This window comes from Rhinoderma darwinii, chromosome 1, assembly GCF_050947455.1.
Source record: "Rhinoderma darwinii isolate aRhiDar2 chromosome 1, aRhiDar2.hap1, whole genome shotgun sequence".
Classification (NCBI taxonomy): Eukaryota; Metazoa; Chordata; class Amphibia; order Anura; family Rhinodermatidae; genus Rhinoderma; species Rhinoderma darwinii.
Window position 1 is genome coordinate 341585805 of NC_134687.1, and position 27321 is coordinate 341613125.

The 27321-nt window shown below is 42.9% G+C and overlaps 1 protein-coding gene across 4 annotated transcripts in view; it reads left to right on the top strand.

Moving 5' to 3' along the window:
- FOCAD (focadhesin) overlaps nucleotides 1-27321 on the top strand; it is a 407831-nt gene that overhangs the window by 56819 nt on the left and 323691 nt on the right. For 2 of the 4 annotated variants that reach the window (XM_075825901.1, XM_075825929.1), the window contains exons 1-2: nucleotides 9790-9845; nucleotides 18319-18387. In XM_075825901.1, the coding sequence (XP_075682016.1) occupies nucleotides 18331-18387 (57 nt within the window). In that variant the 5' untranslated portion in view covers nucleotides 9790-9845; nucleotides 18319-18330. Of the gene's footprint in view, nucleotides 1-9789; nucleotides 9846-18318; nucleotides 18388-27321 lie in introns of those variants that run through there. The other 2 variants (XM_075825910.1, XM_075825919.1) reach the window with 1 other exon arrangement.

Sequence of the window (27321 nt, forward strand, 5' to 3'; positions counted from 1 at the left end):
GAGCGTTAAGGGGTTAAGACTAATGTATGATTCACCTGGGAGACCGAGATCACGATTTTCACTGGTTGAAATGTACCATGTGATTATTTGTATTCACCTATTTAAGACGATGTTTTTAGATATAATGTTAGGCTTGACAAAGACCCCACATTTACTATGGGTCGAAACGTTAGCCTGTTTGTCGTGGATGTTCTGACAATAAAACCACTTTGATTATCTGGAGACGTGTGCTGTACTATCTTTCTTGGAATATCCTGTAGATATGTCATAAATGTCCCTGATGGGAAAACCCGTTTAAGTTCTAAACTTGCATTTACAACATTGATATTGTTCAATAAAAAGTGGTGTATTTATTAATGTTGAAAAAATGTACACATTATTAAAACAGATTTTTTTTTTGTTAGACTGTTCTTCATTTTTACTGGCTTGTTCTGTCATAAGAGCAGAACTACAAATGATAGACACCAAAGGCACCCAACAGATTCCATTGACTATAATGGGGCCTGTTGGGTTTTCGTCATGGTGTCTGTCGTTTTACCAGACAAAATAGTGCTGCATGCTGGGCTATTTTGTCTGCTATTTTTGACCAGCTGTGAAACGCAGATGTGAACACAGAATTATGTACTGGTTATTCTATTTTTCTAAATCAGTAGGGCAGAGGTCCCAAACTTTGGTAGCTTGAGAACCATTTTTAAATATGACAGGTGGTGTTCAGCTACCCTGAATTGTAAAAGTGGAAAAGTATTTAAAGATATGACCGAGTGATATGTTTTTTACCCTAGCGTCAATAGCTAGTGATATGGTTTTGACTGTAGTGGCAAGTTCCAATAATGTTATGGCATCCCTGGTGCCACTAGTGAATAATATTAATAGTATTTGCAGCGGACAATAGCTGGGGGACCACATGAATGGGGCTTGAGGGTCACATGAGCTTCCCAAGCCACTGGATGGGGAACATTGCAGCAAGGGAACAAAAACAGTATATTATCCCAACCTCTTCTAAGAGTCAGGGCACTGCAAAATAATAATAAAAAATGTCCCTGTTCTTTATAAAGGCCCTCAATACAATAGGTTCCATGCCGTCAGGTTTAGGCCCTGTATACATCATGTTTTTCCTCTACATTTAGGGTGTACACCATGAAAGCTCACGACGTACATGCTAAAAGTGTCCATAGGACATCATTAGCCCGACAGAAGCCAAAAAGAGTGACTTTTGGACTCTGTCCGGCTGGTACACGTCGTAGTAGTAGAGTAGTATACTATGCTATTCCATACAAAAGGATCCCACAAGCTCAATAACTTTTTATGACGTATACCTTAAACCAGGGGGTCTCAAGCACGCGGCCCGTGAGGCTGCCATCTGGGGCCCGCGGGACACAGAGCCGCTAGTATCGTCTCTGCTCCGGGACTCTGTGGAATTCCCTGACATTACTGTCCATATACAGTGAAGGAAATAAGTATTTGATCCCTTGCTGATTTTGTAAGTTTGCCCACTGTCAAAGACATGAACAGTCTAGAATTTTTTGGCTAGGTTAATTTTACCAGTGAGAGATAGATTATATAAAAAAAAAAAAAGAAAATCACATAGTCAAAATTATATATATTTATTTGCATTGTGCACAGAGAAATAAGTATTTGATCCCTTTGGCAAACAAGACTTAATACTTGGTGGCAAAACCCTTGCTGGCAAGCACAGCAGTCAGACGTTTTTAGTAGTTGATGATGAGGTTTGCACACATGTTAGATGGAATTTTGGCCCACTGCTCTTTGCAGATCATCTGTAAATCATTAAGATTTCGAGGCTGTTGCTTGGCAACTCGGATCTTCAGCTCCCTCCATAAGTTTTCGATGGGATTAAGGTCTGGAGACTGGCTAGGCCACTCCATGACCTTAATGTGCTTCTTTTTGAGCCACTCCTTTGTTGCCTTGGTTGTATGTTTCGGGTCATTGTCGTGCTGGAAGACCCAGCCACGAGCCATTTTTAATGTCCTGGTGGAGGGAAGGAGGTTGTCACTCAGGATTTGACGGTACATGGCTCCATCCATTCTCCCATTGATGCGGTGAAGTAGTCCTGTGCCCTTAGCAGAGAAACACCCCCAAAACATAATGTTTCCACCTCCATGCTTGACAGTGGGGATGGTGTTCTTTGGGTCATAGGCAGCATTTCTCTTCCTCCAGACACGGCGAGTTGAGTTAATGCCAAAGAGCTCAATTTTAGTCTCATCTGACCACAGCACCTTCTCCCAATCACTCTCAGAATCATCCAGATGTTCATTTGCAAACTTCAGACAGGCCTGTACATGTGCCTTCTTGAGCAGGGGGACCTTGCGGGCACTGCAGGATTTTAATCCATTACGGCGTAATGTGTTACTAATGGTTTTCTTGGTGACTGTGGTCCCAGCTGCCTTGAGATCATTAACAAGTTCCCCCCGTGTAGTTTTCGGCTGAGCTCTCCCCTTCCTCAGGATCAAGGATACCCCACGAGGTGAGATTTTGCATGGAGCCCCAGATCGATGTCGATTGACAGTCATTTTGTATGTCTTCCATTTTCTTACTATTGCACCAACAGTTGTCTCCTTCTCACCCAGCGTCTTACTTATGGTTTTGTAGCCCATTCCAGCCTTGTGCAGGTCTATGATCTTGTCCCTGACATCCTTAGAAAGCTCTCTGGTCTTGCCCATGTTGTAGAGCTTAGAGTCAGACTGATTAATTGAGTCTGTGGACAGGAGTCTTTTATACAGGTGACCATTTAAGACAGCTGTCTTTAATGCAGGCACCAAGTTGATTTGGAGCGTGTAACTGGTCTGGAGGAGGCTGAACTCTTAATGGTTGGTAGGGGATCAAATACTTATTTCTCTGTGCACAATGCAAATAAATATATATAATTTTGACGATGTGATTTTCTTTTTTTTTATTTATATAATCTATCTCTCACTGGTAAAATTAACCTAGCCTAAAAATTCTAGACTGCTCATGTCTTTGACAGTGGCCAAACTTACAAAATCAGCAAGGGATCAAATACTTATTTCCTCCACTGTATATATCGACACACTAATGGCAACCGTAGACTAACAATCGCTTCCTAGTACGGGAGCCTATTAGGCCCTGCCGGGAGGCGAAGCCTGATAGGCTTGCTGTCAGTGAATAGCTGACAGCTCTAATACACTGCACTATGTAGGTAGTGCAGTGTATTAGAAAAGCGATCAGGGCTTCATGCCTTCAAGTTCCCTAGTGGGACAAAAAAAAAGTTAAAACAAGTTAATTTAAATGTTGTAAAAAAGTTAAAAAAAATAAGTTTCATGTTAAAAAATACTATAACAGCCTTTTTTCGTATAATAAGTCTTTTATTACAGGAAAAAATGAAAAACATTAAAAAAGTACACATATGTTGTATCCCCGCGTCCGTAACGACCCGAACTATAAAAATATCATGCTATTTTACCCGCACGGTGAACACCGTAAAAAAATTAAATACAAAACTTTTCCAAAATCACTGTTTGTTAGTCACTACACCTCGCAAAACAGAATAAAACTGCAGCCCGTCCCGCAAAAAACAAGCCCTCCCACAGTTTTTTTGACGGAAAAATATAAAAAATATGGCTGTCAGAATATTGTGCAGACGCTGCAAAACATAAGAAAAACTATATACATCTGGTATCGCCGTAATCGTACCAACCCGCAGAATAAAGTAAAATTGTCATTCATAGCGTATGGAGAACGCTGTAAAAAAAAAAAAAAAAAGAATACAAATCATCGGAACTGCTGGTTTTTGGTTACCTTGCTTGCCAAAAAAAATCAAAATAAAAAGTGATCAAAAAATCGCATGTACCCCAAAATGGTACCAATGAAATCTACAGATTGTCCCGCAACAAATAAGCCCTCACCCAGCTCCGGTGGTGAAAAAATAAAAAAGTTCTGGCTCTCAGAATATGGCGATGCAAAATGTGCAGAGTGTCCAAAAGCGGATAACATCCGGCACCATTTATCAGTGCGACAGCGGCCACATATCTATGAAATATTATTTATTTACCCCATTATTATACCCTCTTATTATTCCCTGATGTACCCGCACAGATTACAGATGCCCCCACATTATAAACTGAAATACCAGCAAAACCCGAAACAAAACTACCACTAAGCAAAATCTGCTCTCCAAAAGCCAAATGGCGCTCCCTCCCTTCTGAGCCCTGCAGCGTGCCCAAACAGCAGTTTACATCCACATATATATGTCGCCATACCCAGGAGAACCCGCTTAACAGTTTGAGGTATTTGTCTTCAGTGGCACGAACTGGGCACAACATATTGTGCACTAAAGTGGCATATACCAGTGTAAATTTGCAATTTTCACTTTGCACCATCCACTGAGCATTTATTTCTAATAGAAAAACAAAACCTGTGTGGTCAAAATGCTCACTACACCCCTTAATAAAATGCCTTCAGGGGTGCAGTTTCCAAAATGGGGGTCAATACTTGGGGGTTTGTTTTACTATTTGACCCCAGGGCCCTGCGATTGTGGGCTAATGCTGCGAAAATCATCAAAATAGGCCTCACATGCGCCTTTCACTCCTAAGCTCTGTCATATGTCCAGGCAAATGATAAATGCCTTGAGGGGTGTAGTTTACAAAATGGGGTCACTTCTCAGGGTTTTACACTCCTATGTAAGGGAGCTCTGCAAATGCGACATGGCGCCCATACACCAGTCCAGCAAAATCTGCACTCTGAAAGCCAAATGGCGCTCCTTCCATTTTGAGCTCTGCCATGTGCCCAAACAGCAGTTTAGGGCAACACATGGGGTATTGACGTACTCGGGAGAAATTGGGTAACACATTGTGTGTTGTTTTTTTCTCCTATTACCCCTTGCGGGGAAAAAAATTGGGTGCAAAACTACATATTTTTGGGGAAAAAATACATTTTTCATTTTCACTGCCTCATTCTAATACAATCTATGAAACACCTGTGGGAACAAAATGCTCACTACACCCCTAGATGATTACCCTGAGGGGTATAGTTTCCAAAATGGAGTCACTTCCCAGGGGTTTCTACTCTACTGGTACCTCAAGGGCTCTGCATGGCGCCCAAAAAACAATCAACCAAAATCTACATGCCAAGCAGCACTCCTGCCATTCTGAGCCCTGCCGTGTGTCCAAACAGCAGTTTATGACCACATATGGAGTATTGCTGTACTCGGGAGAAATTGCTTTACAATTGTTGGGGCGCTTTTTCTCCTTTATTCCTTGTGAAAATGAAAAAAATGCAACATTTTAGTGGAAAGAATGTAGATTTTAATTTTCACTGCATAATTCCAATAATTCAGAAAAAAAACTATGGGGTCAAAATGCTCACTATATCGTTAGAAAAATTCCACAAGGGTTGTAGTTTCCCAAATGGGGTCACTTTTGCGGGGTTTGCACTATTTTGGCCCCTTAGTGGCTTTGCAAATGTGACATGGGGCCGCAAACCATTGCAGCAAAACCTGAGCTCAAAAAGTCAAATGGTGCTCTGTCCTTTCTTAACCCCGCCGTGTGTCCAAGCAGCAGTTTATTACCACATATGAGGTATTGCTGTGCTCAGAAGAGTTTGCTTTACAAATGTTGGGGTGGTTTTTCTCCTTTATCTATTGTAAAAATTAAAAAATCTGAGCTAAAAATTTCGATTTTTCAATTTCACGGCATAATTCCCATAAATTTAGCAAAAACCTTGTGGGGTCAAAATGCTAACTATACCCCTACAAAAATTCCTTGAGGAGTGTAGTTTCCAAAATGGGGTCACTTTTGGGGGGTTTCCGCTGTTTTGGCACTACAAGACCTCTTCAAACCTGGCATGCTGCCTAAAATATATTCTAATAAAATAGCGACTCTAAAATCCTCTAGGTGCTCCTTTGCTTCTGAGGCCAGTGTTTCAGTCCATTACCACGCTAGGGCCACATGTGGGATATTTCTAAAAACTGCAGAATATGGGCAATAATTATTGAGTTGCGTTTTTCTGGTAAAACCTTCTGTGTGAGGCCTCATTCACACGGCAGGGTTTCCCGGCCGGGTGCCGGCCGTTCATAAATCGGCCGGCACCCGGCTGCATTAGGAATGATAGACCCCTAATGGGGCTATTCACACGACCGATTTTTTGACGGCCGGGAAATCCGGCCGTCAAAAAATAGGACATGCTCTATCTTTGCCCGGGCACCCGGCCGCCCGGCTCCCATAGAAGTCTATGGGGCCGGGTATTACACGGCCATCACCGGAATGTGTTCCGAGTGATGGCCGGGTTTTCCGGAGCTTGCGCTCTATCTCCTCCTCCTCACAGCGCAGAGTGCATGTGAGGAGGAGGAGTTGATGCCATTCTGACGAATGGCATCGCTGTACACTGTGTTGCAGGGCCGGGGTGTACAGCAGGTGGAGGGAGCGCTGCGCTGGCTCCCTTCCCCTGCTTGTTAAAAGCACCCTGGCTCGGCGACACCTTCGATGGCGCCGCTAGTAGCAGCAGCTGCTGCTGCTGCGGCTGCTACTACTGCAGCGACGCCACTATAGCAGAGCAGGGAGGTATCTCCCCGCTCTGCTATGTGCTAGCCGCACTTTAGCTCCTTAAAGGAGCGGAATCCCCGTGTTTTCGGGGATTCCGCTCCTGGACAGAGCGCTTGATGTCTCTGTCCATATCTGGGCAGTGACATCAGGGGAAACTCCTGAAGCGGAATCCCCGAACACATGGGGATTCCCCTTCAGGAGCTGCCGCTGATGTCACTGTCCGGATCTGCCCGGCCCGGCACGGATGCATAACTTTATGCAAACCGGCCGGGCAGAATGGCCGATTTTACCGGCCGGCACTCGGGCTCGGGAACGACCCGGTCGTGTGAATCCCGCCTTACAGGAAAAACTGTATTACAAATGAATTTCGTGAAAAAAAATGACATTTGTAAATTTCCCCTCTACTTTGCTTTATTTCCTGTGAAACACCTAAAGAGTTAAAATAATTTCTGAATGCTGTTTTGAATACTTTGAGGGGTGGTTTTTAAAATGGGGTGATTTATGGGGACTTTCTAATATATAAGGCCCTCAAAACCATTTCAGAAGTGAACTGGTCCCTGAAAAAATAGGCTTTTGAAATTTTCTTGAAAATGTGAGAAATTGCAGCTAAAGTTCTAAGCCTTGTAACGTCCTAGAAAAATAAAAGGACGTTCAAAAAACGATGCAAACATAAAGTAGACATATGGGAAATGGTAACTAGTAACTATTTTGTGTGGTATGACTATCTGTTTTACAAGCAGAGACATAAAAATTTAGAAAAATGCAGATTTTCTCAAAATTTTGGTGTTTTTTACAAATAAATATTCAATTTAACGACCACATTTTTTCAGTATCATAAAGTACAATATGTCACGAGAAAACAATCTCAGAATCGCTTGGATAGGTAAAAGCTTTCCAGAGTTATTACCACATAAAGTAACACATGTCAGATTTGCAAAAATCGGCTATGTGCACAAGGCCAAAACAGGCTTAGACACTAAGGCTGGGTTCACACGAGCATGTTCGGTCCGTAAAGGACGGAACGTATTTCGGCTGCAAGTCCCGGACCGAACACACTGCAGGGAGCCGGGCTCCTAGCATCATAGTTATGTACGACGCTAGGAGTCCCTGCCTCGCTGCGGGACAACTGTCCCGTACTGTAATAATGTGTTCAGTACGGGACAGTAGTTCCACGGAGAGGCAGGGACTCCTAGCGTCGTACATAACTATGATGCTAGGAGCCTGGCTCCCTGCAGTGTGTTCTGTCCGGGACTTGCGGCCAAAATACGTTCCGTCCTTTACAGACGTAAAACGCTCGTGTGAACCCAGCCTTAGGGGTTAAAGTATATGTCGGGAAAACACTTGAACAGGGCCTTACACTGATTTTTTATTTTACTCACAATGGGTTCGTCATGTTTTCACTTTTTCTTCTGTACAGCCAAAATAGCGCAACAGACTATGCTACTCAAACTTAAAAAAATGGAAACCTGATGGACCCATTGTAAGTAAATGGGAACCATTATATCCATACATAATAAATCCTGTAAAAGTGTAACCCCTTGATGCAAGTGTAAATGGGGCATAAGGCCCTGTTCAAATCTATGTTCATCATTCCGTTGTTCTGCTCCGTCAGAGGAGCAGAACAACGAAAATGCTGGAAGTGCTACTGAAGACCAGCTGGGGGGTGGAAATTGGGGAGACCGCGGCTACTGAATACCACAGGAGAGTGAGCGACTACTGAAAACCAGCTGGGAGAGGGGTGCACATAGGAGACAACGTGGTTGCTGAATACCAGCAAGGGGGAAAATACACACAGGAGAGACTGCGACTACTGAACACCAGCTTGGGGGGGGGGGGGGGTGAGACCGCAGCTGCTGAACATTAGTTTGAGGGGGTGCACACAGGGCCGTATTTGGAGTTGGTGCTGCCCTAGGCACTTTTAGTGCTGAAGCCCCAGATAACGCAGCTTTTCCACTGCAAAAATCGCAACGTGCTAATTGTTGCAGGTTTTACCTCCCCAATGAATTCAATAGAGAAAACCTGCAACTGCTGCGGATTTAAAAAAACGCACCGCAGGTAAATTTATGAACAGTTTTTCAGTGTTTTTTTTTGCAACATGTGGATGAGAATTGTTCAAATATCATCCACTTCGCTGCTACTGTATTATGCTGTGGATTTTTCGCAATGAAATCCGTTGCAGAAAATCCGCAGTGTTTACGCTACATGTGGACATAACCTAAAAGAAATGCTTAGTGCTTCCGGGTTAACATTCCCTCCCCTGCCCCCCACATGAACACTGGGGCCCATTTACCCTATTATTGATCAGGTCACAGTTTATTATTTTTTAGGGAAAAAAACCACTCCCCCTTTCCAACTGGAGCAAATTACGCCCCGCCAGTTACATCAGTACATTGTCTTACTTTTAAAAGTAGGCCAGTGACCAGAGGTAATCTGGGACCATGTGATGTAAACTAACCAATGACAGCTTAGAGCTGTCACTTCTTAGTTTAGGCCTCATGCACACGACCGTAGTGGTGTGCACAGCCGTGATTTGCGGCTCGGACATCGCGGGCGTTTGCACATGTGCATTAATTTCTCTCCTGGGCCATGCACGGACCGTAGAAACCACAGTCGTGTGCATGGGCCCATTGAAATGAACGGGCCGCAATTCTCCCGCACCGGGTGAATTGTGGCTGCAAAAATACGTTCGTGTGCATGGGGCCTAATTGCTGTGGATTTGTGTGTCCGGGTGACGAAAGGGTTTTTTTGCAATCTGACGGACAGCAACGGACCCGTGGTTTTGCGGACCGCAAAACTAATATGGTCGTGTGCATGAGGCCTAAAGGGTTAAAATACCGTGGAGCCTTGCCCTCAATTGCAAGTTTTAACCCATTACCATCCATGTGACAATTGTGGCTCTGTAGCCATAGCCTTATACAGCACCTCATTGCAGAATACAAGTTTTGTCTCTAGGTAAATTGCGGCACGTTGGGGGGACACGTTGATTTGACTTTCCCTCTAGCATGATAGGGTGGCACAAGTGATATATTGGTAATACGGAGAGAGAAGTGTAGACACCAGATACGATAGATACGTCATCTCCAGCAATACAAAGCGGCAGCACAGTAATAAACTATTCACTTCAGGCTTCACGACGGCAGCTACAAAAGTCATCTACTATTCACGCCTCTCCAGTTCTCCAAGCCAATCACAGGGCCGAAAATCAAATCAGACCCGCCCCATCTGTCTCCCGGGTTAGGGTTACGGCCAATGTAAGCCGCGTGAGTGGTGACGTCATATTCAGGCCTCACTAGTTGCTGCATCCTGGAGTACATGTGGAAGTGTGAGGTAATGTGCATCTTGTCATACCGTGTCTACACATGGATAGTGGCGGGCCTGTGTGACGTCATGGTGGGGTTGTACATATAACGCATGCTGCTGGCTCCTTGTTACCTTTAGCTCATGATTTTCTCCTGTGGTTGTGGCTTGTCTAGAGCTGTGTAAGAGCGATGATGCATTGATGGCTTTAGCCTGCTCTGCTGTTTCACGTTTACATTTTTTTTTATCATATTGGGGGACTTTTATGTTATATATTCATAAAGTATTAGCAGAAGTCCTATGTAAGGACATAGTATAAGGAATGACACAGCGATTCGTGCTGTTTCTGTTTTGATACCTCTTGTGTGCTGCGTGCTTTGCTTTCTAGATAATTTCCTGCAAAAAACAGGACGGTGCCGACCTGAATTTGTGCGTTTTGTTAATGTTGTCTCCCAGTGTCGAGAGCTATCAGAACTTTTGAACATCGCGTCCGCATAGAAACTTCATCAATCTTTCTCCTCCACAGACCCATCTTACGGCGAAAACCGCTCCTGATTTTCAGACATTTTTGTAGCCACTCGCGATTTTCGTGGCGTTTCTAACGGCCGTTTTTGCAGCTGTTTTCCATAGTCCATGAAAAACGGCGTCCCAAGAAGTGACATGCACTTATTTTTCGCGGGCGTCTTTTTACGCGCTGTATTTTGACAGCGACGTGTAAAATAACACCTCGTGGGAACAGAACATTGTAAAACCCATTGAAAGCAATGGGCAGATGTTTGTAGGCGTAATGGAGCCGTAAAACGCCCGAATTACGTTTGAAAACAGTGCGTGTGAACATACCCTTATTACATACTGTAGTTACAGACCCATTCGCTCCTATTGACTACGGACACCTTCCCGTATATTTGCGGGAAGGTGTCCAGGCTGAGAAGTGTACCGCAAATTATGGAATATGTCCGTTCTTTTGGTTTTGACGGGTCGTGCTTTGCATGGGAGCGCAGGCCAAAAATGCGAGTGGCTGGCCATGCTTACGGGCATGGCCGTGTGCATGGGGCCTAAAAAAATATTTTCCCTTCATGAAAAAAACTTTACCTACGCAATTTTCTTCGGAGCCTAAAGGCAACTGCAAATACATGCGGTGGCCAATGGCTGAATTATTTTTCTCGCTATACAACATTGTTATCGGCAAAATTGTGAGGGCGTTGGACGACAAATGTGTGCGTGATTTGTCCTGCATGCGGCCACCGCAGCAACGTGGGATTGCACCCTAAATCAGCTAGGATCACTTGGCATGTGGACATTGAGTTAGGCCCCATGCACACGGCCGTGCCCGTAATCATGGGCCGCGATGGCGGGCACGGCCAGCCACAGACAGCCTACCACATTTTCGGGCCATACTTTGCGTAGGAGCACGGCCCATAAAAAGCAGTACACTTCTACGGCCCAGACACCTTCCCGTAAATAAACGGGAAGGTGTCTTGGCAATAGATGTGGATGGGTCTGTAATTGCAATCCGCAATTACAGACGATCTTTACGGTCGTGTGCATGGGGCCTTAGGCCTCTTGCACACGTCTGTAGATTTCATCCATCCGTAAATTATGGATCTGTAGTCATCCGTAAGTCGTCCGCATATACGGAACGGTATCCGCAAATACAGTCCATAGTGCATCCATAATACGTCCGTATATATGGATCCACAAATGATGTGCAACATCTGCAAACATGGCGTCGCCTAGCAACTCTTACGTAATCACGGCGGATGGCTACGGGTGCACATCCGTAGCTGTCTGGAATTACGGAAGCGCCCATATGCTTCTATGGGGAGTCTGTGCTGTAATTATGGACATTTCTATATTTTACGGACCATTTTTACGGAACAGACACCCATTCGTAAAAATACGGAAAGGTGTCCGTAGCAGATAGAAATTAAGGGGTCTGTAATAACGGACGAATTCTACGGTTGTGTATTAAAATCATCTATGATAACACTTCGGGCAGGAGCTGAGGATTGAATACATTGGGGCAGATTTACTAATGTTATTGCATCTAGACCTTGTAAAATGCACCAAAATGTGGTCCGTTTCTGGCCTATAACGTCGCATTAAATTTTAGACCTATTTAAGGAAGCCAAGTGTGCAAAAAGTACAGATGTTTGCGCCTCACTAAACACTGAAAAGGGAGTGTGGCTAAGGCCTCCTGCACACGGCCGTGGCTGTGTGTATGGTCTGTGATTACGGCACGAACGGGCCGCGTAGTATCATCCGTGCACACAGAAGATGTGCATTGATTTCAATGAGCCTGGACCGCAAAAGCGGACCGTATAGTGACATGTCCTAAATAGATGGTATACGGCCGCAAAACTGCGGTCTTGTGCATGACACCTTAGTAGAAAGGGGCATGGTTTAAAATGCACCAATATTGGGCACAAAAAAAAGGTTGTAAGCAGGGCTGTGGAGTTGGTAAGCCAAACTTCCGACTCTGGAGGGAATGGAGAGCTAATAACTATTTTTACTACTTCTAACTTGTTTTTGGTAAATAGGGGCTTTATAATATTTTATAACCTCTTTATGTGATTTAAAATGTCAAAACTTTCCTAAGGCTCCATGCACACGAACGTGCTTTTGCGGCCGCAATTCCCCCGAAAATCCACGGCAGAATTGCGGTCCCATTCATTTCTATGGGGCCATGCACACGACTGTTGTCTCCACGGGCCATTCATGGCCCAGGAGCCTGGGCCGCAGAAAGAACGGGCATGTCCAGGTTCTTAGAAAATAATGGACGAGACCATGTGCACGTCCTGCGATTTGCGGGCGGCTTGCGAGTGACACTCTGCTGCTGGCCGACCCGAAAATCACGGCCGTGCACGTGGCTGCGGTCGTGTGCATGAGGCCTAAATCCCTATGAAAGTGTGCAACAGGCTATACATTTAATGAATGTACACAATATTAATAATATATTTTTTATTTTGAAGTTGGAGTCGATACAGTTCTACCAACTTTGACTCCACCAAAAACCGACTCGACTACACAGCGCTGATCGTAAGGGTATGTGCACACGAGAAGTGCCTTTTTACGTCTGAAAAGACAGACTGTTTTCAGGAGAAAACAGCTGCGTCATTTCAGCCGTAAAAGCTCCTCCTCGCATTATGCGAGGCGTCTTTGACGCCCGTAATCTTGAGCTGCTCTTCATTGACTTCAATGAAGAACGGCTCAAATTACGTTGCAAAGAATTGCCTGGCACTTCTTTGCCGAGGCATTCAATTTACGAGTCGTCGTTTGACAGCTGTCAAACGACGACGCGTAAATGACAGGTCGTCTGCACAGTACGTCGGCAAACCCATTCAAATGAATGGGCAGATGTTTGCCGACGTATTGTAGCCCTATTTTCAGGCGTAAATAGAGGCATAATACGCCTCGTTTACGCCTGAAAATAGGTCGTGTGAACCCAGCCTTAGGCTCGGTTAACAGGAAGTTTTTTTGCACGCAGAAAAAAATCTGCCTCAGAATTTCTTCAGGAATTTTGAAACCGATTTTTGAAAAAAAAACTTTGTATGTTTTTTTTTCTGCCTCCCATTGATTTCAATGGGAGGTCAGAGGTGGAAACCACGGCATTTTTTTTTTTTTTTTTTTTTTTCCCCTTGCGGCAACGTTCTGGCCGGGGTTTCCACTCTAGGAGAAGCCACTAATGTCACTGTCCATATATAGACAGTGACGTCGGGGTCTCCTCCTGTTGCGGAATCACCAGCTAGAGCGTAGGCAAATGTGGACAGTGACGTCAGGGGCTTCTCCAGGAGCGGAATCCCCAGCCAAAGCGTTGACAATGCTCTGGCTGGGGATTACACTCCTGGAGGGAGCCCGTGTGGCACTACCAGGGAGGGGGGGCTGTGTGGCACTACCAGGGAGGGGGGGGCTGTGTGGCACTACCAGGGAGGAGGGATTCCGCTCTTAGACAGGGGCTAAGCATCTGCAACGCTCTGGCTAAGGATTCCACTCCTGGAGGAGCCTTGATGGCAGCGGCAGCACCTGGCGGCCAAGTGGGCCCCGACACTTGCTGATGCTGGCCCTGATCAGAGGAACCAAAGAAATGTGAATTTTGTACAAACTGGCTAGAAACTTCCAGAGAGGATATTTTGGGGGAAACTGTTTAGGCCCCATGCACACGACCGTAGAATTCATCCGTAATTACGGATTATTTCTATTGCCCACTGACCACTTTCTGTATATTTATGGGAAGGTGTTCGTGCCGTAGAAAGGCTCCAAAAAAGATAGGCCGTGTACTATTTTTTTTACTTTTTACGGACCGTGCTCCCAGCATTTATATGGGAGCACAGCTCGCAAATGCGAGTGGTTGTCAGCGGCATGGTCGTGTGCATGGGGCCTTGGGCATGAGTTGATGAGCACTCCAAACAGAATATTATGCAGCTTCTTGGGTTTTATCTTCGTTTAGGCACAATTTATTACTTGTTTTACGATAGTTTTCTGGGGTAGAAAAGGCATAAGTCACAATATACGCAAACCATTTTTTTTTTTCGTTCTAAGGTTGGATTTACACGAACGTGTGCGTTTTGCGCGCGCAAAAGGTTCATAACAGCTCCGTGTGTCATCACCATATGATGCGTGGCTCCGTGATTTTCGCGCAGCCACCATCATGACACTCTGTTTTTATGTTTGTAAACAGAAAAGCACGTGGTGCTTTCCTGTTTCCATTCATAGTTTTTACTGCTGTTGCGCGAATCACTCACGTCACACGGAAGTGCTTCCGTGTGCTACGCGTAATTTTCACGCACCCATTGACTTCAATGGGTTCGTGATGCACGAACAAAGCACAAATATAGGACATGTCGTGAGTTTTACGCAGCGGACACACTCACGGACTGTCTGCACAGCCCCATAGACTAACATAGGTCCGTGCGAAGCGCGTGAAAGTCACGTGCGGTGCACAGACATATTACACGTTCGTCTAAATAGGCCCTTACCCGTAGCCATGGCGATACAACCCTCTGCCTCTAATGTTGCCCCTCCCCACCTGCGACACGATCGCGGGGTGCTGATGGTTGGTATGGCAGCCTGGGCTCCTAATGCAGGTCCCCAGGTCTGCCATCTTTGTACTCCTATGAAGCCCTATGATCGCTAGTTCAAGACCTCTAGGGGGATTAGTAAAATACAATAAAATATAAAAGTTTTTGTTTATTTAATATATATATATATATCTATCTCCTTTTCCCAATTTCCCTCAAGCACAATGTAAAAAAATAATCATATAACTGGTATCGCCGTGTCCATAAAAGTCTGATCTATTAGTTGTGGCTCTCAGAACATGGCGACAACTCAAATTTTTAACAATCCGTTTTTTCCTTGTAAAATATAAAAACATATATATAAATATGGTATCGCTGTAATCGTATTGACCTGCAGAATAAAGTTAACATTGCGTTTTTACCACACGGTGAATGCCATAAAAATAAAACCCGCTTCGCAAAAGATTGAGAAATCCCTGTTTTTGTCCTATTCCACCCCAGAGAATTATTTTCCAGTTTCCCCACGTTCAATAACGACCGCGGCATCTAAGGTGTTTGGCAGAGGGGGCTCCCTCTGTCACCCAATCGGCCCACTCGCGATTGCGGGGAGCCATAGGTTACCACAGCAGCCGGGGGCATAATAAAGGCCCCCAGGTCTGCCATCAGTAACTGCCTAATTCGCATTATACAAGCGATCAATGAATCGAGACTTCAAGTCTCCTAGTGGGAGAAAAAAGTTACATGAAATTTTAATTTAAAAAAAAAAAAAATGAAACCCTTTTTTAATTTGTTTAATTTTTTTAATTTGATTGCTTTAAAAATGGGTCACTGTAAAAAAACCAAACAACATGTTGGGTACCTCCGCAATCGTAAGGACCTGCAGAACAAATGTAACTTATTAGATAGTTATACTGCAGGGTGCATGGCGTAAAAAGGACACGCAATAAACATTAGCAGAATTTTTATTTATTTATTTTTCCCTCAAAAAAAATTATAAGAGTATCTAAAAAGTTATATGTACCCCAAAATGGTACTAATAAAATCTACAACTCATTCTGCAAAATACAAACCCTCACACGGCTACATCGATAGAAAAATGAAAAAGTTATAGCTCTCGGGATGTTTTATGTTGTGCAAAAGTACTAAAACGTAAAATAGACTATGCATATTTGGTATCGCCGCATTCGTACAGACCTGACCTTTAAAGTTAACATGTTATTTTTAGCGCACGGTAAACGCCAAGAAAAATGGCATAATTGCTATGTTTTCTTGATTCCCTTCCCAAAAATTTTTTCGAAACGCTAATTCAATAAATTATATCAACCCCAAAATGGTGCCACTAAAAAACACAGCTCATCCCGCAAAAAAACAACTTTGTACAGCTACATAGACGGACAAATAAAAAAGTTATGGCTGTTGGGATGTGAGGATGAAAATAAATAAATACATGGTTGGGCCAATCAGGCCTGCCGTTAAGGGGTTAAGCGTTCTTGTGTCTGGCCTTACCTAAGGGAGTACAAAGTATTCTGACCCCCAAACTCTGGTTCTTCTAGATGTATAGCGGAGGCCCACTAATGTAACCCTTTCTGAGTTTCTCTTGTGTCACGTGTTCCTGTCTCATGCCAGGTATGCCTTATGCTGGCCACAGACATGACCTTTCTCCGAATACCCTGCTGATTTTCATCCCTGTGTCCCATTATTGCAGACGGCAGGCAAGACAAGGATCCAGTGTGTGTGATCATGCATTTCGGCAATAGATAATGGGCACCAGAGGTGCCTGACAGACACTTAACATGTCCAGACTTACTTGCTAATATTATCACAACACTTACAAGCTCTAAGCAGGGATCATTTGGCACGATTGCTCTTCCCAGACGTCTTCTAACGTGTGTTCAGGCAAAGCCGCAGGAGCACCCTTCCACCTCACTCTTGTGTGGAGAAATCGAGAATCTCACTTTAGGGGAAAGAAGACCGTACTGTACCTTGGCAAGAGGTGTCTTTCTGGAGGCTGCATTAGTGTCGTTTGTGCAGAACAGGCTGCTCCCAATATATGTGACGTGTATAGCGCCACCAAATATGGAAGATAACCTCCAGCTCCAGTCACTAGACCAAAAAAAGATGTGCCAAGTACTTGCTTTGTAAGTCCAGTCTCCACTGCATGAACTTTGTATTATTTATACGTCTCTAGATAAAATATTCTATACGGTCTTCTCAACAGCAGTTAAAATGCATTGTCCCCTAAAATGTCAATTGCTGAATGTTATTTAGCAGTTTCTTAGTTCTGTCTTCTTCTGGAATATTGTTTGACAGCCACTATAGCTCCCAAAGGAGTTGTCACTCGGCTTTCTCAGGCTACATTCACACAGCATATGTTCTGGCTGAAAAATTCGAGGCTGATTTCAAGAGAAAACAGCCTCTGAATCCAGCCGGTTTTGGAGCTGATTTTTAAATACTTTTCTTTTTTAAGAGTATTTGAGATTAGTTTTCACAGCATTTTTGGAAATGGGAAAAATTAGCTTATAAATGCTTGAAGAAGTGACATTTTTTGAGGTGTTATTTATTTCAGCAGCGTAAAAATATGCCTCGTATGAACTACACAGCATAGTTCCCATTGAAATCAGTGGAAAGCTGTTTGCAGGCGTCATTCAAGTGTATTTTGGAGCAGAATACAAGCATTTTACGCTCTGAAATAGGCCATGTGAACATGGCCTAAGTCTGGAATGGTAAAACTGCCCAATTCTTCTGAGCTAAGAGAGTAGGGGGTGTATCACTTCATAACAATGCAAGATTGTCAGTCATGACTGGAAAGCTGACGTGAGGCTGTAATGGTGGCCATATTGGTTGTCGCACAACTTTCCCAGAAGTAAATATAACTACGCAGTAAATAACACCTTGACAAAAGAGGACAACTCAAGGACTTTTATGTTTTGGGGATAGTTTTATATATGGAGAAATTGTTTTTTTGTTTTGTTTTTTTAAACAGAAGTAAGATTATGCAGATTTTATCTCTACTTTGGGACACACACCAAATGTACATTTTTTTTGGTTCTTTGTTAGAATAATTCTGCACCAGATATATACAAGTACAGATGGCATAATAGTACATATCATGAGAAAAGAACTCACTGTGGCTGAAATTCCTCTGCTCTAGTGTGCATCCAGCTCCAGCAGCTGCTTCTCCTTCACAGTTGGACATACAAGTCTGAGCGGAGGCCAGCGTTGCCTAATTAACCCTTTCTCTGAGTAGTGGGTGGTATATACATGAAAGTGAAGACACCCATGCTGCTGCATTTAGATAAGCATTTGTAGAGGGAGGGTTTCATTACACACCCAGCTTACTTTTGATCTAACTATTTTCCTTACTCCACATCCGATAAATGCTTCTTTAAGAACCTTGTCACCATGCTTATGCATTTAGTAGCTAGTCTTTTCATCCGGATTATGTAGAATACAAAATTCAATGTGTTTCTTTTATTGTGTTTCAGTGATTGCAGAAAATGTCAGAAGATTTGAAGAAAAGATTAGAATTTCCAAATTCACTTATTCAGACACAGGTAGGACATTTTTTTTTTTTACGTTCACCACTTATATATCACAATAACTGTATGATGCCTCAAAAACATGGCCATATCCTTGCTTCATATGCCACGTTCCTCTGTATATTTACTGGGAAAAACTGTATTGGATACTATCATGAAAACATGAAAACCTTTTCTATTTTCTAGAACAAAGATAAAACATATAGCTCTAGCAACCCTATGACTTAGGCCCCATGCACACGACCGTGTTTTTGCGTCCGCAATTCCCCCGCAAATCCACGGGAGAATTGCGGACCCATTCACTTCTATGGGCCAATACACACTATCCGTGTTTTCACGGGTCTCCGCATGTCCGCAAATCCGTGCCGCAGAAACTCAGGACATGTCTTATTACGGGCCGCAAATTCGATGCGGACATGCCAATAGAAGTCAATGGGCCCGTGGAAATTGCGGATACACCTCCGTGTGTCATCCGCAGTTTTGCGGAAGTGTTGCTAGGCGACGACTCGGAATGAGTTCTGTCGTCATCCTGTTTTACCTAGGCTTTTTTTTTTTCATCCGCATTTTGCGGATTACATACGGATGAACTGCGGATTACATACGGATGAACTGCGGATGACATTTCACGGAACACGGTCCTGGAATTTGCGGACCAGAAAAACACTACGGTCGTGTGCATGAGGCCTAAGGGCTGGACTAATCCCGGGAGGGGGGAGGGGGGGGCTGTTTGCCTAACTATTTAGGGTGTTTTTGACTGATGTTAGGCCACAGGACAAATTTATCTCTGGAGTGATCTGCCTAGCCTTGTCCATCCCTGCTCTAAGATTAGGCCTACACGCTGACTATTGCTCGTTGAATGCAAGGGTACGTTCTTAACTATTGGAAGGAATCTGACAGATTTGTATTAATTTTGTCATGTGAGGGCCAGCCCAATAAATAGAAGGGTTGGCCCATTTCAGTAATTTTTTGACAATCACAATATTAAGCTAGATGTCATAATAATGATAAACAATGCATTCGTAAAGCCATCGGCCACTTTTAACTTTTTCACATTTTGTTATATTTTATGATGTTTCTCCCCGTCATTCTGCTCTCCTATAATGACAAAGTGAAAATAGAACTTTAGAAATTTTTGCACATCTATTAAAAAAGAAAAACTCAAATTTTGCATGGACATAAGTATTCAGACTTTTTGCTATGACACTTAAAAATTAACTTGGGGGGGGAGGGGTCTCATCTTTGAAATGTTTCTACACCTTGATTGGAGTCCACCTGTGGTAAATTCATTTGATTGGACATGATTTGGAAAGACACACCCCTGTCTATATAAGGTCTCACAGCTGACAATGCATATCAGAGCAAAAAACAAGCCATGAGGAGGAAAGAACTGCCTGTAGAGCTCAGAGACAGGATTGTGTGGAGGCACAGATCTGGAGAAAGGTACAAAAAAAATCTGAACTAGAAGTTCCCAAGTGCACAGTGGCCTCCATAATTCTTAATTGGAAAAAGTTTGGAACAACCAGGACTCTTCCTAGAGCTGGCTGCACCACCAAACTAAGTAATCGGGGGAGAAGGGCCTTGGTAAGAGGTGACCAAGAACCCAATGGTCACTCTGGCTGAGCTCCAAAGATCCTGTGTGCACATGGGAAAAACTCCCCGAAGGTCAACTGTCACTGCAGCACTCCACCAATCTGGGCTTTATGGCAGAGTGGCCAGTCAGAAGCCTCTCCTCCGTAAAAGACACGTGAAGGCCCGCCTAGAGTTTGCAAAAAAACACCTAAAGGGCTCTCAGACTGTGAGAAACAAGATTTTATGGTCTGATGAAACCAAGACACTGCTCATCACCTGCCCAATACCATCCCTACAGTGAAGCAAGGTGGTGGCAGCATCATGCTGTGGGGGTGTTTTTCAGCGGCTGGGACATGAAGATTGGTCAGGGTTGAGGGAAAGATGAATGGAGCAAAGTACATAGATATTCTTAATGAAACCTGATCCAGAGTGTTCTGGACCTCAGACTGGGCCGAAGGTTCACCTTCCAACAAGACAATGAGCCTGAGTACACGCCAAGACAACACAGGAGTGGCTTAGGGACAAATCTGTGACTGTCCTTGAGTGGCCCAGCCAGAGCCCTGACTTGAACCCAATCAAACATCTCTGGAGGGACCTCAAAATGGCTGTCCACCGACTGTCCCCATTCAACATGACAGAGCTTGAGAGGGTCTGCAGAGAAGAATGGCAGAAAATCCCCAAATCCAGTTGGCATCATACCCAAGAAGACTGGAGGCTGTTATCGCTGCCAAAGGTGCTTCAACTAAGTACTGAGTAAAGGGCCTGAAAACTTACAGTAGTGTTAAAAAAAAAAATAAAAAATAGCAGTGAGTTTAAAAAAAAAACAAAGAGCAAAATCATTAGAACTTTTATTTGCCTAATTGCAAATGCACTGGAAATGCTACTCATTCAATTCCAAATCAAAATAATAACAAAATGTATCCAGTTTGTGTTAATACTTTACAGAAAGTAAAGAAAAAGGAACATTAGGCTGTTTTAAAGAAAAAAAAAAAATAGCAGGATCAGCATTTTTCTTTAAATACTCAAAAATGTAATGTGGAAACTGAAAAAAATGGTTCAGATTTCACTTTACTGAACTAATATTTAGTGGCATAACCGTGGTCTCTGTGAACTGCTTGACATCTGTGCTGCATGGAGTCGACCTCTGAACAGGTATTCCAGTCTTGGACGACATTCACAGTTCTGCATTTTTGGGTTTTGCCTCATAAACCGGATTTTTTGATGTCACCCCATAAGTTCTCAATGGAATTGAGGTCAGGGCTGGCAACTCCATTACCTCAATCCTGTTTGTCTGTAACCAAGATGTTGTTCGCTTTCTGGTGTGTTTTGGGTCATTGTCGTGTTGAAACATTTCAAGATAATTTCTTCTTCGGAATAGGGCAACTCTCCTCAAGTATTTTCATATATTCAAACAGATCCATAATCCCTTGTATGTGATAAATAGGCCCAACACCATGGTATTTGCAGCACCATGCTTTACTGTCTTCACAGTGTACTGTGGCTTAATTTCAGCGCCCGGGGGTCGTCCGACACACTAGATCCAAAAATAAAAATTTTGCTTTCATCAGTCCACAAAATGTTTTGCCATTTCACTTTGGGCCAGTCAATGTGTTCCTTGGCAAATTGTAACATATTCATGATGTTTTTTTTTTTCAACAACGGGACTTTGCGGGAAGTTTTTGTTGGCAACTTGGTTCATTTTAAAGAGACTCTCACCATATTATAAGTGCCCTATCTCCTACACAAGGAGATGGGCGCTGTAATGTAGGTGACAGCAGTGCTTTTTATTTAGAAAAACTATCTATTTTCACCACATTAGGAGTGATTTTTGCTTTATGCTAATTTGTTTCTTAATGCTTAATGCGTGTTTTTACTTTAGACCAAGTGGGCGTTGTACACAGGAGTGTATGACGCTGACCAATCGGCGTCATGCACTTCTCTCCATTCATTTAGACAGCCCATAGTGACACTGGGTTGTTCACGATGTGCTGTCTTATACTGACATATTAACGTTACTGAAGTGTTTAGACAGTGAATAGACATTCCTTCCAGCCAGGACGGGATGTCTATTCACAATCCCTGCACTTCGTTGACGTTTGTTTGGTACTTACAGCAGAGCAAGCGTAATCTTGCGAGATCTCGCTGTAAATGACAGGTTACAGCGAGATTACGCTTTGCTCTGCTGTAAGTACCAAACAAACGTTAGTGAAGTGCAGGGATTGTGAATAGACATCCCGTCCTGGCTGGAAGGAATGTCTATTCACTGTCTAAACACTTCAGTAACGTTAATATGTCAGTATAAGACAGCACATCGTGAACAACCCAGTGTCACTATGCGCTTTCTAAATGAATGGAGAGAAGTGCATGACGCCGATTGGTCAGCGTCATACACTCCTGTGTACAACGCCCACTTGGTCTAAAGTAAAAATACGCCCACTTGGGCATTAAGAAACTAATTAGCATAAAGCTAATAACGTGGTGAAAATAGTTTTTCTAAATAAAAAGCACTGCGGTCACCTACATTATAGCGCCCATCTCCTTATGTAGGCGATACGACACTTATAATGTGGTGACAGAATCTCTTTAAGGATATGTTCACATGTAGTGACCAAAAACGTCTGAAAATACGGAGCAGTTTTCAGGCGAAAACAGCTCTTGATTTTCAGATGTTTTTTTAACAACTTGCGTTTTTCACGGCCGTTTTTGGAGCTGTTTTTCAATGGAGTCAATGAAAAACACCTCCAAAAACTTCCCAAGAAGTGTCCTGCACTTCTTTTGACGAGCCGTCATTTTACGCGCCGTATTTTGACAGCGACGAGTAAAATAAAGGCTTGTGGGAACAGAACATCGTAAAACGTATTGCAGGCAATGGGCAGATGTTTGTAGGCGTATTAGGGGCGTTTTTTCAGGCGTAATTCGAGCCGTAAAACGCCCGAATTACGTCTGAAACCACTGCGTGTGAACATACCCTAAGGCCCTATTCACACAGAGTTTTTGGACGCGGAAACCGCGCCAAAAAACTCAAAAACCGGCCGAAAATGCCTCCCATTGATTTCAATGGGAGTTGGACAAGTTTTTTTACCGCGAGTAAAAAAAAACGCGTCGCGGTAAAAAGCAGCACCATGACCCATCTTGAGGCGGTTTCCGCCTCCAAAACCCCATTTCAATCAGTCAGAAAGAGGAAAAAAAAACCTTGACGAGTTTTTGTCAAACCACTGTGCAAAAACCAACTGGAGCAGTTTTTGCAGGAGGAATTTCCCTCCTGCAAAAAACTCCGTGTGAACACAGCCTCATAGTCTTCTGATTGTAGCAATACTCACTCTTCACTTCACCTCCAGAAAGATGAAAGCAGATGTGATCACTGGCTGAGCCTTTGCCATTTTGGCTATTCTTCGATCCATTTGAACAGTAGATCCCCGCTTCCTTCCACGTCTTTTAGATTTTGGTTGCCACTTCAAGGCATGTTAGCCGAGCAGCCTATAATTTGCTGCACTTCTCTATATGTTTTTCCCTCTCCAATCATCTTTTTAATCAAAGTACGTCTCTCATAAGAACAATGTCTGGAATGACCCATTTCTCCAATATTTCAGAAGGAAATGCACTATAACCAACATTTGCCACCCTCCTACCTTAACCCCTTCCCGCCGCAGCCCTTTTTCATATTTTCATTTTTCGTTTTTTCCTCCCCACCTTCCAAAAGCCATAACGTCTTTTATTTTTCCGTCGATATAGTACTATGAGGGCTTGATTTTTACGGGACGATTTGTAGTTTTTCGTAGCACCATTTACTTTTCTATATAATGTACTAAGAAATGGGGGAAAAATTATTTGTGGGGTAGAAAATGAAAAAAAACAGCGATTCCTCCATGTTTTTTTGCGCAACGTTTTTACGGAATTCACTGTGCAATTAAAACAACATGTTACCTTTATTCTGTGAGTCAATACGATTACGGCGATACCAAATATATATATTCTATATATTACAACTTTTACAAGTAAAAACCTAAGTGTAAAAAATAATTTATTTTGTGTGGCCAAATTCCGAGAGCCATAACTTTTTTTTATTTTTCCGTCGATTTAATTGGTATGACGGCTTATTTTTTGCGGGATAAGCTGTAGTTTTTAATAATACCATTTTGATGTACATGCGACGGTTGAATCACTTTTTATTTCATTTTTTGTGGGAGATTAGGTGACCAAAAAATAGAGATTCTGACGTTGACTATTTAATTTTTTTTTACAGCGTTCACCGTGCGGGTTAAATAATGATATATTGTAATAGTTCAGACTTTTACGGACGCGGCGACACCAATTATGTTTGTTAATTTTTTTTACTATGCTCTAGGGGGAAAATGTAAAAAGGTATTTATTTTTTTATTTTTTTTTGAACTTTTAATTTTTTTTACACAGAAAAAAACATTATTTAACTCATTTTTACTTTTTTTTTATTAGTCCCCCTGGGGGACTTAAACCAGCGATTGTTAGATCGCTTGCACAATCTACTGCAATACTAATGTATTGCATTATATCGTGATTCTGACAGGCACCTATTATGCCCTGCCGGAGCTGTTAGATGGGTTCGCCCTCTAACGATTTAAATGCTGCGGTCACTAAACACCGGCCTCAGATGCAACGGAGCACCTAGTGGATTTTGGGGCCTCTTTTTTTTTTTTTTTTTTTATTAGATCATATTTTAGGTACCTTGTCAAGTTTGAAGAGGTCTTGTGGTGCCAAAACAGTGGAAAACCTCCAAAAGTTACCCCATTTCGGAGACTACACCCCTCAAGGATATTTTCTAGGGTTATAGTTAGCATTTTGATCTCACAGGTTTTTTGCTGAATTTATTGGAATTAGTCTGTGAAGATCTACTTTTTTCTGAAAAAACATAGAATTTGTTAAGTTTTACAAAGACTAAAGGAGAAAAAACACCCCAATATTTGTAAAGCAATTTCTCCCGATTACGGCAATACCCCATATGTGATCATAAACTGTTGTTTGGAGCCACGGCAGGGCTAAGAAGACTAATAAGAGGAGTGCTATGTGGAGCACAGATTTTGCTGGAATGGTTTTTGGGTGCCATATCGCGTTTGCAGAGCTACTGAGGTACCAGTACAGTGAAAACTCCCAAGAAGAAACCCCAATTTGCAAACTGCACCCCTCAAAGAATTTTAGAGGTGTGATCACTTTATGACCCGATTTATTTTTATTTTTATTTTTTTTTTCTCTTTCTGAATTTAGTGGTAATCTGGCATGAAAAATAAAATGTTACATTTTTCACAAATGCGTCATTTATTGGACAGATTTTTCAGGCACAGAGCATGTAAGTGAAGGAGAGCACCTCACCATTTATTGGGCTATTTCTTTTGAGTACAGAAATACCCCCAGAGTGGTCTTTAATATGTTGTCTGGACACATAGCAGTGCCTGGAAGCTGCCATTAAAGTGCAAAAATTTATAGAGGACCTCAAAGCGAAGCCTTGTCATAGTATTGCGGTACAGCGGACTATGATATAAAATGTCTGTGGACCAGTAGGATTTCACTTTGGGCTTTTTAGTGAGACCCGTGTTGAGTACTAACCCCCAATATTTTAACATTTCTTCACAATTCGTTGGTTGCCAATGATTGGACAGGGCATAAAAGGAGTCGGGGTGTTCAGAAATAAATTGGTGGGCATAAATGTTGGTTTGGTACACCATAAGCTGTATCAAATTGTCGGTAAAGAACAATTTGAAAAATCCGATTTACAGGCAACCTTTCCGTCTTCACATGAATTCCTGCCGCAGCAGTAATTTATGAGATTCCCTGTTAACAGTTGCAGGGTCAGGCAGAACCTGGGCACTAACCCGATTGCGACTGCTTAAAAAACGGCACTTAAAAAAAATGCCCCGTAAAAAGGAGCATGTCACTTCTTGAGCCGTTTTTGGTGCTAATTTTCCATTGACGCTATGAAAAAACCCCTTGAAAACCTCTCCAACATCTCCGTAATTTTCAGCCATTTTTAATTGTGCGTGTGAACATACCCTACCACTTACCAACACAATTATTATTTTTTAACACATAGTAACACTTACTAACTGTTCACACGACAACGCTAAATACGTCTGAAATTATGGAGCTCATTTCGGGAGAAAACCGCTCCTGAATTTGTGACCTTTTTACAAGTGAAAGCGTTTTTCGTGGCTTCTTTTACGGACGTAATTGGAGCCGGTTTTCATTGGAGTCCATGAAAAACGGCTCCAATTACGTCCCAAGAAGTGTCCTGCACTTCTTTGACGCGGCCGTAATTATACGCGGCGTCTTTTGAAAGCGACGCGTAAAATGACAGCTCGTCTGCACAGAACATCGTAAGACCCATTGCAAGCAATAGGCAGATGTTTGCCGACGTATTAAAGCCGTCTTTTCAGGCGTAATTCGAGCCGTAAAACGCCTCCATTACGTCTGAAAAGAGGTCGTGTGCACATACCCTTACTGATGTTAACTAACTGACAAGTGATCCGACTGACCGTGACGGATTAACGCTGACTGTCATGTGACCCGATGGACACTACAGATTGACTGACAACTGACGCAATGGATTGGCGCTGTCTAACTGATACGACGGATTGACGTAGATGAGCTAGTCAACTACCTAACAGCTAAATATAATTCTTATTTTTTGTGAATTATCATGGGGGGGGGGGGAAATCTCCCTTATACACTGAGAGGTGGTGGGGTCATTGGGAACTGAAAAATGTGGTTTTATTCTCCTCACTTCTTCTTCTTCTTTTTTTTTTTTTTTTTTTTTTTAAATCTGACACACCACTTGACACAGGCCCAACAAATACATCAGAGCCTGTGTGAGGTATTTTTTACCCGCCCTGGGTAAAAACACACCGTGATTGGTGGGTCTGAACATGGGGGGCATAGTAACCGTTCCCGGACTTTTCCGGTAGAAACAATGTGATCGGCAGATCTGTACAGATCCATCGATCGCTGGCATTGGACCGCTTTTACGCTTCCATTGCAGGTGACTGGGGAGTGTTAGCTGTCGGGGATAGCTGCTCTCCAGGTCCCCGATGCACACTGTCACTCACTGTCTTAATGAAGGCTCCCAGGTCTGACAACTTTGTGCTTCTATGAAGCCCTGCCTCTGGCCTGTCCGAAAGACGATATACTGCAATACATTAGTATTGCAGTTTATAGTGCGAGCGATCCAACGAAGTAAAAATCAGTTCAATAAAGTGTTGTTTTTTGATTTTTGTATGTACAAAAAAATTATTCAAAGTTTAAAAAACAAAACTCTTTACCCATTTTCCCCCTAAAGCATTGTAAAAATTAATAAACGTAATTGGTATCACCATGTTTATAAAAGTCTGAGCTATTACAATATATCATTATTTA